This window comes from Atta colombica, unplaced genomic scaffold, assembly GCF_001594045.1.
Source record: "Atta colombica isolate Treedump-2 unplaced genomic scaffold, Acol1.0 scaffold1, whole genome shotgun sequence".
In the NCBI taxonomy this organism is placed as follows: Eukaryota; Metazoa; Arthropoda; class Insecta; order Hymenoptera; family Formicidae; genus Atta; species Atta colombica.
Window position 1 is genome coordinate 2,103,933 of NW_017259183.1, and position 14,433 is coordinate 2,118,365.

Consider the following 14,433-nt stretch of genomic DNA (forward strand, 5'->3'; position numbering starts at 1 on the left):
TAAATGTTATTATTGTTAACATTAATACAATTTGCAATACGAATAATCATTTTCAATGTATTTTGTTTGGCGAATACAAATCTTGTTGTCCAAATTCGATCACAATTTTAAGAAAAATGGTGTCAAAAAGGATTTTGAGAATTTTCATAACGTTGTAGCATCAGCAACAGATTTTATTTTTTCTAAATTTGGTTTATATCACAAAAGTATCAACTTTTAGTTGTAAAATACATTTCGTTTTGAAATAATTTTCCGTTTTTGGGATATAACAATTTCCATAACAATAGCTCGTTTCATGTAACACATAAAAAAAGGCATTTTGTTCCATCCTTAATATTGTATTATGTAGAAAGATGGAAAGTGCTTTTGTGCTTACGTAATATAATTATATAAATTATGTAAATTATATAAATTATGTAAAAAAAAAGTTAGATTTTGTAGCCCAGTGTTATTATCATGACAAAATTATTAATACAGATATTAATAATACAGGTAATTAAAAGTTGAAACTTTCACGTGATATTAATAAAAATTAAAAAAAAAAGATTTCTGCTGGTATTGCAACGTCATGAATACTCCCAAAATTGTCATTTCTAGCATTTTTTCATATTTTTTTAATAATTAATAATCGATTAACGGATTCATATTCAACAAATAAAATTACAATATCGGAAATGATTACTCAGATTATTCGCACAAAAAAAAAGTTTTGTTGCCCAGTATTATTGGAATTCTTTATGAAAAGAAATAAAATTATTATTACTGTTGAGAGTTTATTTATAAAGCGTTCTAAAATCCATTAACCACAGCATATATATTAAGAATAAACATAAAATATTTACCATAAAAAAATCAATAAATCAAGATCTTGCAATACAGAAATGTAATTTCGCAGCAGAGAAAAAGATTGTCAGAATCTAAATGTCAGAGAAATGTCCGCAATTTTTTATTTCAGTTAATAGTTCTCGAGGTAAAATGATATAAAATTCGAATAATTGTAAATTGTGATGAAGCTTTCATCTTGTTGATGCGGTCATTTTTCGCTTCGTATCAATGCGTTAACGTGCTAATAGTATTTTCGTTTGTCAGAGTCAATATGTATTGATCTTGTGGAGGCTGAATTTGAAGTCTAATGCACGTTTGGCTTTTATCGCGCGATAAACACAAATAAATCTAAAATCGCGCTTGCAGTTAGATATATCGACATTACGCCACTTTCACGTTCTAATGACACGTTAAAATAATGAGTTTGGTACATACGCTCGCAAATACGTCCGTTTTGTTATTAACTTTTATTCTCTCTCTCTCTCTCTAAGTGCCGTGCTGATGGTCTTATTTACACAGTCAAAGGTAGAGATCTTTTGCTGGCGTGCGTAAAATCTACCTGATCTAAGAGAAGGCGCTGAAGATATTCTTTGCCTGAAGAATATTTCGTTTGACCGAATCAATCTGAAACGAATTATGGCGAGTTATAATATTATGATGTTACATTTGTAAGGATTAAATTGCCATCGATAATTTTTAAATGATTTTTCATTTTTATTTGAAATACTAAACTTTGTCATTTAAATACATTAGGAATAAATATTATCAATTTGTTTCATTATCATTCCTGTGAAAAGAAATTCGATTAAATCTGATTGCATGATTAGAAATGTGTTATTTTATTTATTAACTATTAATAAGACATATTTATGATTCTATTTATCGAAATAGAAAGTGCTTTTCCTGATTTTTTAATCAGGTATGCGAAGATAATTATTTCTATATTTTTTAATAAAATATTTTTATATTTGCGATTATATAATTTTGTACTGTAAAACGCATCGAAAATTTGATCGATAAAATCTGAAACTTCTGTAGATTTTCGCGTAATTAATAAGAATAAAATACTTTTTAGTTCTCTCTCTTAAATCGGATAAAATATATAAAATATACTTTATAAGTATAATTTTTTCTTAGATCGAGTAAATATTTTACGTCACGTGATATCGCCAAAGGGATCGAACTGCAAGAAACTCTCATAATAGGTTTGGCATATTTTTTAAGATTAAAATAAAAATCAAAGAACTGAATTAAAATATGAATAAACATTTCAATAGCGTCAAAATTAAAATGAAAAACACTTATGATTGAATGTTGGAAGATGAATGAAGAGAAATAGAAAGTACTCTCTAAATCTGAATAAGTAGATAATCACTGATATCAATATCAAGTATGTCACTAGTAATCAGTGAATTAAAGGTGAAATGAGGTCTCCAATCTAATTTTTATTATGTGATCTAATCTTGTTTTAGTACTTAAATTCAATGAATATGGTATTAGAAAATTTAAATTAATGTGCAAATATCAGTATTTTAGTTATATAATGCTCAAATATTCTTCCTTTTTTAATTGAACTTCACTGATTATCAGTACCAAGTATGTCACTAGGTAATTAGTGTCCACTGATTCAGATTTAGAGAGTAAAGAAAATTCAGTACATCATACAAAACGAGCAGATCTCACCCTATTTGTTTTTCCGTTGCAGATTTCAGCATTCTTCTACCTTGCGCCGGCAATTCGGGCATAGCGCAATTCGGGATCAGTTTGATGATCGAAACCCTGAAAGGAAAACCTCTAAACGGGACGCCCCTCCGTCTCAGTTTAAGAAAAGAATGCACCGTGCGCGGTGAGTCCGTCAGTCGCGCCCACGATCACCACCTCTTCACTCGCACATACAGTTCTGTATCAGCAGTAATTCATCGCCTAATTTGCTGCATGCTCTTGACCGATGCAGGAGAGGCAGTCAGGAATCAGCCGGATCTCTTCCTCGCCTCCGCTCGCGAGGATGTTGCATCGCGGCGCCCACGAAATCCGGTTCACGCATGGTTCATTCGTTCCGACTGGCTCTCCTCTTTTTTTATTTAATCGACAGCCGTGGCATGTACCTGATGCGCGTATGAGTGCACGTTTTGATACTTTATAAGAGAAAGATTATCTACCTGCCCGCCTGCCAGCCGCGATACGATGGGTCCGATAATTGTGCGAGGGAGGCGCATCGAATCTCCACCGCTCCACAGTGTCTGGGAGATTTATGGATGTTACATCGTTAAACGGTTGCTCCGAGCCTCGATCATCGCGACGAGATCCCGGTCCAAACGAGGATGCTTGCGTTTGTCAAGGTGTCAAAGGGAGTAGCGAATCGATTAACTTGGACCTTTTCCTAACGCCTTCGCAAAACTTGCACGTGGCTAATTTTACACGCGTACTCATTTCTCGTCACAAAAAGGAGCACGTTGAAGCGTCTTGAGGCATCAGTTACCAAAACAAAAGGAAACAAGAGTTTCTTTGAGTTTCAAAATGTTCTCGAGTTCCTGAGAACGCATGTGTTAAGTAACTTTTGTTTACTCATGTTAAATGAACATTGTCCACGAAATATTCAACTCAGATCAACCATATTCGATCAAAGCAGATTTTAGTGTCTAATATAATATTTTTACGTAAATTTTACAATTGTCAATTCAATCAAATCGCAAATTTTTTGTCAGTCTTGGAATAGTCCTATATTGAAGCTGGAACGAATTCAGAAGACACCCGCATGGAATTACAGATTTAAATTCTTGAAATGATATTTTTCATAATAAATTCTTTACAATATTTAAAAAATGTTCATTATTAGTATCATTTAAATTAATTTGTAATATTACATAGTTCAGTTTCAGTCTAAAATTGTGTTTCAAGATCGATAAACGATCGGCACACAATTTGCTTGAATTGTAAAAATTTACTGCCTAATTTTAATGCCTAATAATAAAATAATATTAGTAGGCATTAGGATTTGCTTTAATTGAATAGAAGAGATTTTTAATTCGTTCTTATTTTAAGACCGTCTTAAGATGCTGATATGGCTCTCCGATTAGTTCATGATAGATAGTCCTAAATACAAGATTTGATAGATTCTATGTATTCCGTCCATAGTTTTCTTATCTATGTTTATTACTGAAAAAATGAACTAAATCTTAATAAATCATTTATTTGATATAAGAATTAATTTGATTTAATTAACATTATTTATTGAGTAAAAATTTTTTTTTATTGTATATATAAACATTCATTTACTGGAAGTAAATATTTAGTTCGTACTATTCAAATAAATATTTATTAAAACTTGTACATTGTTTCTCAATGCATGTTACTGTGCACTATGATACTTATACAAAGAAATAATGCGAGAAAGAGATCTTTAAGACTCTGTAATATAAATTTTAACGTCGTCTCAACGACTTCAATTTCGCGTACCCATCGCCACTCGCAAGGTGGAAACATGGACCGCTTTTGTGTGGCTTAAAAGCACTCTCATTCAGAACTAGATTTTATTAATGCTATCTTAGTATAATACATCTGTCTTGTAATTATGTTAATTACAATTGCAAAGTGTTGAGTAATATCGATCGCTCTTTTTAATGCAAGCATATTAAATGAAACAAGTGTTGCTAATGAATAAGGATCAGGAAGGAATGTAACTTCGATTTCCAATGCTGCATATAAAGAAAGGATCTTATTAGATCGGATTTCATTTATCCTCGAACAAGGATTGTTATTATCGCGTGCAAATATGAACTCGATTGAAGAAATTATACCAGTGTTAATCCTTACTTTTCATTTTGCAATTTGGCAATTAATTATTATTATCGTCTGATGTTCAAAAAATACTCTCTTTAGCTTATATTAAAAAAATTTTTTTTTACTCAAATATTGCTTTAGATCGGTTTTTGCTTGTATCTTCTACATTAGCATCTATTTTTTCTGTTTCATTTTGCCTGGCGCTTTATTTGTTAAGCGTTAGTCAGTTCTATGCTTCTTTAAGTCATTGTTCGCTCGTGAATTATGAATTAAGTGCCTAATTGTCTACTTAATGCAAAAGAACGCACAAGTCTGCTCTACCTTTTCAGCGTTACTCTCAGCTCTCTCAATCTCTGTGCATTCAAGTTGCTAATCATTAAGTCAAGTATGTGTTTATCTATTTTAAGTATTTTTACATACCTAAATTTCGATAATATCAAGGATTGAAAAGATTATTCAACATATGTGATCGGTTGAATTTATTATATAAATTACGAACGAGAAGACTGGCAAATAACGATCCACATATAATTGTTTCATCTTTTCGAATTCAGATAGAGGTAACAGAATACGATACTCTCGAACGTTTCGTTACAATCACTTCTGCGATAATACATCAATGATAATTCGTGACATAGCAGGTCGAATGTGCAAATGTGAAATAATTAAATATGTATATTTCTCAAATTTTTTTCTTTCGATAAATAATATTCAATTGAAAGAAATCCACGATTTGTATGTGCCATAAAAATGAGATAAATGAAAAAAAAATATTATTACGAGATTTATAACAAAATTGATTATAGATTATAGTTATTGTATATTATTCTTAATATTAATTATCGTTATATTTTTTTTGAATTTATACACTATTAAGTTTCATTTTAGCAATTTTTTTAAATGATCTTTTTGCTGAAGATATATATTTATTAAATATTTAAAAAATGTTACATTATATAGACTAAAACATATTCTCTTTTTTATGACATAAAATAAAATAAAAATATAATATATTATATTCAATTTCATGGTTAATCCTAAAATTTTTGAAAAGGAATGCATGATTAAATCTGCATGAGATTGCGATAGAAGAATATCTTATTGGAATAATCGATAGTTGGGCATGAGTGCCGCTCTTTCCTGAAATTAATTAGAATGTTTTCCAAACGATATTATACTGAACTGCGAGATCGTGTTCGGTTACCAAAATATTTCTCGTTTTTAATCATGCAAAGATAATTATTAAATAAGTGTGTTCATATTTGTGTATGTGCGTAATGTATTTACAGACATCACGATAATATTCCATTTTTTAATTGGATTTTATTTTTGCAGAACCTAATCCTGGTCCCTGCCCAGATGGTTATCTAGGTCCTAATTGTAAAACAGCGCTTTGCTATCCGAATTGCATGAATGGCGGTAACTGTACGGCGCCAGGCGTGTGTTCATGCCCGCCAGGATATCAGGGTCCTTACTGCGAAGGAGGTATAATAAATTACACAAATATACGACGGAAAAAAGTAGAATTCGCTTAAAATAACAAAATTTTTTAAATTTTATTTTCGAAATATGTATGACAAAGTAAATTTTAAATTTAGTATTAATTTATTTCTTCATATCCTCCCAATAGATTCAAACTTTGTCCAAGCATGTATTACGTCTAATTTTAAAAAATTTTTGCATAGAAATTTGTATTCAAGTTGCTGAGTCAATTTTGTATTTCACTTCTTGATCCTCTAGACACAATATTTCTCGAATATTCTTCTAGCTTTCCAAAAAGATGAAAAAGCGAGATCAGAATAAAGTACGTGCTCCAGAATTTATTTTTTCAATAGATATAAAAGCTTTCCTATAGTATTCGTTTTCCTATAATTGTGTAGAGCTGCATTGCCATACAAAAGTATGAATGAGCATTACAACAGATGAATTTTCGATGAATAGTCTGTCACAAACAAAAACTTTTCGCAAAGTTTGAATATTTTAAATGGTATAAAACCCAGCATTATCTCATTTTTGTGAATAAAATTGAGAAGTAGTTCCTTTACATCTAAAAACGTACGTCTATTTGCCTAATCTTGCACACCTTCAGATTTCTATCTTCGTAGAAAGTTAACTACTATTATCGGGAAAATATTTGATATCAAAAAGTGGAAAACGAGACGTAAAAACTAGTTCAGCAATTTAGATACAAATGTCTGTGCAAAGGATATCTTGAAATATCATAAAATGAAACAAATGTATCTATTGATAAATTATGTGAAGAAATAAATTAATGGTAAACTTTATTTTGTTTTATACATATTTTAATAAAATATAATTAAAAATTTAATTAAAAAATAAAAATTTTTATTTCTTTCGAGTGGATTTCTTTTGGAATTTTCTTCCTTATATATATATTGTTTATACAAATCAATTTTAATTAGTACATATGTTACATAATTCATGAAGATTCACTTGAAAAGTGATTACATGATAGTATTTTTATTTATTTCTATTTAATTTAATTTAATTTGCTTCTTTTAATTACTTCATAAGTTCATAAAAATAAAATTTCCATAGAATATTGCAATTTATAAAAAAATTAGTGATTAAAAAATGCTCTATTAAATTCGATATCCCGAATATCATTCATGGGTTAATTCCTTACATATAAATTCAAAGTATAATTTACTATATTATTATATAAATTACAATTACTATTTACAAGTAACAAGTTATTTTTTTACATCTTTAATTTCGAACACTTGTAAATGCGTTCATATCACTTTGGAAATCGAAATAGCGGTTTTACAGCCGTATTTGATCACATTTGTTAAAGCTTGATAAAACGGTGCTTGCTCGGCGCCATGATCTATGCCCGTATCATGATGCTCTTGTTCTTCATCTCGGAATTTCTTGATGGTTTCAAGTATCTCTTTGTCGACATTGTCGCCATTCTTCATCAACATACGTAATTGATCGTTGTAATGCTCGACGATCACAGTCTCCACTGCCACAGTACACGCCATCGCTGCTTTCTCGCCCATGAGAGCAGTACCGGCACCCAAAGCGAACCCGGCGATATTCCATAGCGGGGTAAGGACGGTGGGTCTGACTCGGTACTTGCGAATCAATTCCTCGAATTTGGCGCGGTGTCGCTTCTCTTGATCCCACATGTGCTGTATAGTTGGTCCGACTGTCGTTTTGCCTGTGGTTTCGCAGAAAACCATTAAAATTCTAATCTATATCTACAATCATACATTATGAAGTCGGACAACTATACCTAGTACGGCCATTTGTCCGGCGTATATTCTGTCAGCTCCCAATTCGCCGGCATGATCGACTCTTATTACGGAGTCTAGTACTTTTCCAGACGAACTCCTGGCTAATGTGCAGGCCAGTCGTATATCCACTCCTCTGACACGTAACATTTTTCTGTATAAAATTTCCAAAAATTAGGTTTTTATCACTACTTATGAAGACTAACTAACCAAACAATTTCTGCACAGGTATCTGCACAGAAAAATGTTTGAACGGAGGAAAGTGTATTCAGAAGGATGTCTGTGAATGTCCAAAAGGCTATTTCGGCTTGCGCTGCGAATTTTGTGAGTACAAACAACAAATCTTAAAGAACATATCAAAATCGTATAAAATTTAGAAAACTTTTATTATGTTAAACAATTTTTTATCTTTTCAGCCAAATGCGTTATTCCTTGTCTCAATGGAGGCAAATGCAAGGGCACTAACATCTGCAGATGTTCAAACGAATATAAAGGCAATCACTGCGAAATTGCAACCACACATATAACGTCACAACGTTCAACATGTAGCAAGCCGTGTAAACATGGAACCTGTCAATCAAACGACACATGTCTCTGTGAAGCTGGCTGGTACGGAAAGTTTTGTCACAAAAGCAAGCCATGGGCTTAGAGACTAATGGAATATCTTCAACGTTATTATTATTCGTACCAATTGAATCCTTTAAAAAGCGACGTTATTCTAAAATTCACTAGATGGAATTTACGGCAGATTGTGTTTACATATATATCCTGAATTGTACGGAGAAACAAAGGTCTATGCGTTCGCAGAGAAAGAATCTCGTGATATTAAAATGATTCAAAGAAATTTGTAGTGTATTCTTATTTTTATTTGATGTGAAAAAAAAAAGCATTAAAGCTTTCACAAGATTTAGATCCAAATCTCGATTGGTAACTAATGTGATGTAAAATTCATAGTTTCCAATTTATTCTGCCTCAGATGTGATATGTAAAGAGCTGCTTTATGTCATTTTACAATATTATTGTATTTAGTTAATACTTTTATACTGTAGATGTAACAATTGTAAAAACAAAATAGGAACAAAATGTATTTTCTGTAATGATTTTAGAAAGCATGATTATGAAATAATTCAGCATAGTAGTGCCTGTGATGGACTTCTTTCTCCTATACTATCTTTTTTTGTACATCTTAGAATATAGATAAATAAATGTAGTTTTATAAATTGTGAAAAGAATATGAATTTTGAAATGATCCAAATAACACTTGAATATAAAACATTAAAAAAAATGAAATGATGAATTTCGAAAGAATTTTTAATTTATATAAATGTAGTAAAAAATTTTAATTGAATTATTTATAAAATTATTGATGATATATTTTTTTAAACAATTTTAATAACAAAGATTATTTGATATGGATATTTCATATATTACATGCAATAAGGATTAAAAAAATAAAAGAATAGAAGCCAAGAATATCGTGGAAAGTTAAAGATGTATCAGATGTATAATCTCTACAAAAAGTGACTGGAATTGAAAATTATGTTTTCTGCATAAAAATAAATGTTATACAGATATACAATTTAATATACGTAAATTTTTATATTTAACAATACAATTTTATAGTTTAAATGAAACTTTTTTTCATTTCATCTTAATTATTATTTAAAAATATGTTAACTATTTAATGAAATAATTTTTGTTTTAAGTTCTAAATTATCGTCAAATTGTTTTACTTTCGAATGCATTAAATACAATACAGAAAAATCTTTTCATTTTTTCATTTTGTTCAAAAATATGTATAATATGTCCTTAACAAATAGTGCGCTTATTTGTAGAATGAAAGCAGTAACATATTTAGCAAATTTCTACATGAACTCTAAGAAATATTTATTATCGAATGTATGCAGTTTTGCATCACGTCAGATATAATATCAAAGAAACAAATAAAAAAATACAAAAAAGAAGCATCAAATACGATCTAAACTGGATTTTGTTTAATAATATCTCTATGTAAATTTTAAATACATTTTTCAATTAAATAAATATTACTTATTTACAGGGTTGGGAACATAATTTAACTTGTTAATAAATAATTTAGTTATAGTTAGTTATTTTGATAAATGTACGGAAGTACCTCTCATCAAAAACCGCGGTATTTTCAGTGATTCATAAAATTAATCATAAAAAAATGTATACAGTGTTTTAAAAGAGGAGCTTATTGTTTTTGTGGGAAAAACTCAACAATTGTACTGTATATGTTTAAAATTTTAAATATCAATTTTATATTGATTAAATACATTCACACACAGTTATTATTCAAATTTTTCGGTTTACTAAATTAATGAATGAATATAAAAATGAAAATTTTACGAAGATTAGCAAAGACCTAGTAAATGTTCAGAAGTATTATCTACTAAAAATCACGATTTTTTATTCGGTAATTAATAAAATTAGTTATAAAAAGATATGCTAATGTTTTAAGGGGGAACTTATGTGATTCTGCAATAATTTAAATTAATTAAAACAGAGAATATGTATAATTTAAATTATATAAGCAAATTTGTGTTTTTAATTAAAGCAAAAAATATTATATGTAGGTATGAATCATGAATTATTCTTTACAATTTAAATTATATAAGAAGATATATGTAATTATAGAGTATTGTTCTACCAAGAATAAGCTCTCCTTATAAAACAATGTATATATCTTTTTATAATTAATTTTGCTAATTACTGAAAAAAACAACAATTTTCGGTAAGGTAATATTTTTGAACATTTAAGTAATTACATTTTTTTTTGTAACTGTAACTAATGAAATGATACTTTTTAAATATTTTAAACTTATTCGTCAACATATTGGCTGACCAAAATAAAGTGAATGCTCAGTGAACAAATTTGTGACTATTTCTTGTATTTGATTATTCTCGATAATCATTATACATTATAAATGACTATATGAAGAATTAAGCTAAAGATTTTTTAGTGTAAGGATATATTTTACATTAATCCCTTAATAACTTTGGCTCTAAATGTATATATTAATTTACTTAATAACTTTGGCTCTAAATGTATATATTAATTTGTTATAACAAATATGATTGAATATTTAATATAATAAGAAAAATGTACGAATGAAAACTCGGTGTCAGACATACCATTTTGATTTTTTGATATACCTCAAACAAACCCTCATTATTAATATTTATTAATTTAAACATCTTGTACTATTTCTTTAGTTTCTTGGCCTTTACCTTCTCAAATTGATTTGCATACATGAACATATTTTTCTTTTTTACGATTTGTAAAAATTTGTAAAATTTTACAAATAATTTAGTAATATCAAAAACATAAGATCCCTGTATTTAAAATAGAAATGCAAATAATAACAAAGATTAACAGAAAAAATAACTATCCGTTACTTCCTACAGTACTGTAACTGTTTAGAATTAGTAACTTGTAAGTCTTAAAAAGTAATTAATTACTTTTTAAGAGAAAAAACTATAATCTGTTATTGCAATGTTAAATAAAGATGTTATGATCATTGTGTTACGCTTACTGGAAAGCACCATGTTTACAATGTGCTCCAATTTAATTTATTGTTAATAAAAAATTAATTCTATTGTTTTAACATAGTACAGATTTTCACTTGATAAATTATTGATGAAATTAATCAGAGTCCTTAGTTTATAGCTTAAAACTAGGTGCATTTGCACGGCAAATAATCAAAGTTGGAAAATCCCTTTTCAATCCCTTGAGATGACAAAAATATGTCAGGTAGCTAGAGAATAGTGCGTACGTGAACGAACGTGGCGCTGACATTTGCAATGTGTATTTTTGAGCAGCGGGAACAATCGGACGATCGTCGAGGAAGACGACGCCGGATGTAGTCAACTAGCCAGAGATCCCAGGAAGATCACGGGAGAAAGATGTCGAAGTGAAGAAGAAGAATGCCAATGCGTTATGCGAGAACAGGTTATAATCGTCCTCCGACAGGCGACATTACGGCGATTACATTAGATCGTGTCGCGCCGCGCTGCGAACGGCACAGGCAGTCACGTGTCCCTCGGACCAATGGCGACGTAGGTACGCGGTCCGCCATGACGCGTGCCCGAGCGATTCCCGCCAATCGCGCTATACCAAGCTTGTATATATGTACATGGCGTTGGTGTTCTCCCGGATCGCTGCTGTCGTTCGATGGATTTCAACGGGGAAACGGTGAGTGCTGGCGCGGTAGGCTTGGAAAGTTGGCACGCGGACGATCGGCGATCGGGATCGGGCGCGCGCGATGTCCTCGCCGTCCGCGAAATCCATGCAATTTCGCATCGTCTGCTCGGGTGGGCCTGCATCGCGCAGACTCGCCCAAGATGGCCGGTACCGTGTCCGCGTTTTGTTGTGGTGGTGGTGATGGAGGCCCGCTCGGTGCCGATCGATACGCCCGCCGCCGAATACCGGCCATGGCGGCTACCGTTGTCGTCGTCGCGCGTCACGCGTCCTGAGGTAAAGGCAAGTCGGCAAGTGGCCTCGCGTTCGCTGGCGCAGGACCGGCCACGGTGACGGTGATGATAAGCGCGGGCGCGACCGCGTGCGCGGGGCGTGGTGCGAGAGCGTAGCCGAGGCGGTCGCCAGGTCGCCTCCCCGCAGACGCAAAGAGTCCTAAGCCCTCCCTTGAATCCACTCCGCGGGAACACACCAAGGTGCGTACGCAACTCGCGATTTTCACTGGGCCTGCTCCATCGACTCCGCGTTACCGAGCAGTCGTCGTGAGCTGCTCCGCTACCCGGCTACCCGGAGGTGTAGCCTCTCTTTTGCGTGTGCCCTGCGCATTTTCATTGCCCCCCCAAAGTATCGGCCCGAATAAACGCGCATATCCCCGCGGTCTCCCTCTCTTTCTTTCTCCTCCGTCTCTTTCTCTCTCTCTCTCTCTTTCTCTCTCTCTCTTTCTCTCTCTTTCTCTCTCATCGTTACTTTACGCGCGCGTTCTTTATCACCGCGTTGTTTTGTTGTTGTCGCCTGCTGTCCGTTTCGTTTGTCAACTTTGCCAACTCTGCAACGATCAGCAACGATGCTGCGAGATGGACGAGAGACGCAGCGGCGGTGGCGGCGGCGGCCACCACCACCTCTATCGTCACCCTCACCATCGCCGTCGTCGCCTTCTGCCGCATTCCTCCTTTATATCTGCGTGGGTATTCGCACGCTAATTCGTCCATCAGGAGAAATATGCGTGCGAGACGCGGAAGTCTTCCATGTGGAAGTCTTCCATCCGTCACCTGCTGGTACACGCCGCCGTTCGCAGCTCATAGCTCGCAGCTCGCAGTTCGTCAATCGTGCGAAATGTATATACCCTAATTTACCTCTGCGTTTTTTTCTCCTTTCTCCTTCCTTCGGAAAGGAAGCACGTGCTTTTCGCCTTTTTTTGCTCCCCAGTTTCCGGCAAGCGATGTAAACATGCGGAAAATGTTAAGAATAATATAATAGTACAGTAAATGAATCTCTCTTGATTCATCTTTTACACGTTCAGTATTTCTGAATTATTTTAATGACAATTGTACACTATACAGAAACCTCATTAAAGAACTTTCAAGTAAAAGTACTTTGTCATTTCAGGCTAAGGTGATGTGAAGAAGAAATTGAAACTGCCAAATCGACGACATCACAACTTTCTACGGTGTGATTAATATTCAAGATACCAAAACGGCTAACAAACACATAAAGATGGTGTCCATGCAAGATGCGGAGACTAGCACGATGCGCAGGCTTTCAGATGACGACGATGATGATCCCAGTAGCGGGTCTGAAACCTATGAGGAAGGAGATCTGCTTACAGCTGCAATGGATGATGATGTTACAGCTCAACTAGCCGCAGCAGGTTGGCAAATCAAAAACATTAATGGTGATTTCCCATTTTTTTTCGCTTTTTCATTTTTGTTTATTACCTAACCACCTTTATTTATGGATCAACCAAAATATGCAGGATGCATTATCTTTCTGCAAGAGTGTTATTTAGCGTTATGGCTTCCTGCAAGAACACTAAATTTCAAGTAAGAGAATTTGATGCTTTACATAAATAATACATATATATGTATATTTATAAATGTAGCTACAAAAAAATATATTTATTATTTTATATACTGTATATAATATAAAATGACTTATTAAAATTATATTGTACATTTGCAATCTTTGTATGTCTCTATTATTAAAGATAATTTTTATTATTTATCAATCTGAATTTATATTAATCTAATATAATTAAATTGAAATATAATACATATATACGATTGTATTTATCGTATACATTAAATAATACATCATATAGTAGATATTAATAAAAAATAATTATGCTTTTTTTATATAAATTAGTTTTTTTATATTCTGTGGAAAAAACAAACTAGCCAAGAATTAAATGGTTTATGAAACGTTTTAATTTGACATCTTTTAACTTAAATATGAAATATTCTAAGATATTTATTTTTAAAAAAATCTTATTTTAATGTTACGTATAGAATAATGAAATAAATTAACGTAAAATAACACCGTTTTTGAAAAAGTTTTATATAAATATATATA

The 14,433-nt window shown here is 32.2% G+C and overlaps 3 protein-coding genes across 9 annotated transcripts in view; 2 read left to right on the forward strand and 1 right to left on the reverse strand.

Moving 5' to 3' along the window:
- The window catches only part of LOC108694333 (protein shifted-like), an 11,246-nt gene extending 2,603 nt beyond the window's left edge, over window positions 1-8,643 (forward strand). The window contains exons 3-6 of the mRNA XM_018203759.1: window positions 2,531-2,671; window positions 5,941-6,090; window positions 8,094-8,189; window positions 8,282-8,643. Of these exons, the coding sequence (XP_018059248.1) occupies window positions 2,531-2,671; window positions 5,941-6,090; window positions 8,094-8,189; window positions 8,282-8,514 (620 nt within the window). The 3' untranslated portion in view covers window positions 8,515-8,643. The remainder of the gene's footprint in view (window positions 1-2,530; window positions 2,672-5,940; window positions 6,091-8,093; window positions 8,190-8,281) is intronic.
- LOC108694343 (5-demethoxyubiquinone hydroxylase, mitochondrial) lies at window positions 7,362-11,892 on the reverse strand. Its single transcript, XM_018203770.1, has 3 exons — window positions 11,663-11,892; window positions 7,868-8,019; window positions 7,362-7,792 (listed from the first exon to the last, which is right to left on the reverse strand). Exons 1-3 carry the CDS (start codon window positions 11,683-11,685, stop codon window positions 7,362-7,364), a joined length of 606 nt encoding a protein of 201 aa, XP_018059259.1. The 5' UTR covers window positions 11,686-11,892.
- Window positions 11,893-12,003: 111 nt separating this feature from the next.
- LOC108694292 (DNA-binding protein P3A2) overlaps window positions 12,004-14,433 on the forward strand; it is a 10,774-nt gene continuing 8,344 nt past the window's right edge. For 3 of the 7 annotated variants that reach the window (XM_018203695.1, XM_018203746.1, XM_018203721.1), the window contains exons 1-2: window positions 12,004-12,081; window positions 13,471-13,756. In XM_018203695.1, the coding sequence (XP_018059184.1) occupies window positions 13,579-13,756 (178 nt within the window). In that variant the 5' untranslated portion in view covers window positions 12,004-12,081; window positions 13,471-13,578. Of the gene's footprint in view, window positions 12,082-12,193; window positions 12,561-13,117; window positions 13,200-13,470; window positions 13,757-14,433 lie in introns of those variants that run through there. The other 4 variants (XM_018203730.1, XM_018203737.1, XM_018203704.1 and 1 more) reach the window with 3 other exon arrangements.

Coding starts and splice junctions, on each gene's coding strand:
- LOC108694343 (XM_018203770.1), bottom strand. CDS start 11,685: ATGTCAGCGCCACGTTCGTTCAC. Junction 8,020..11,662: donor TCAGCGCCACGTTCGTTCAC/GTACGCACTATT, acceptor AATTTTATACAG/AAAAATGTTACGTGTCAGAG. Junction 7,793..7,867: donor CGGACAAATGGCCGTACTAG/GTATAGTTGTCC, acceptor GCGAAACCACAG/GCAAAACGACAGTCGGACCA.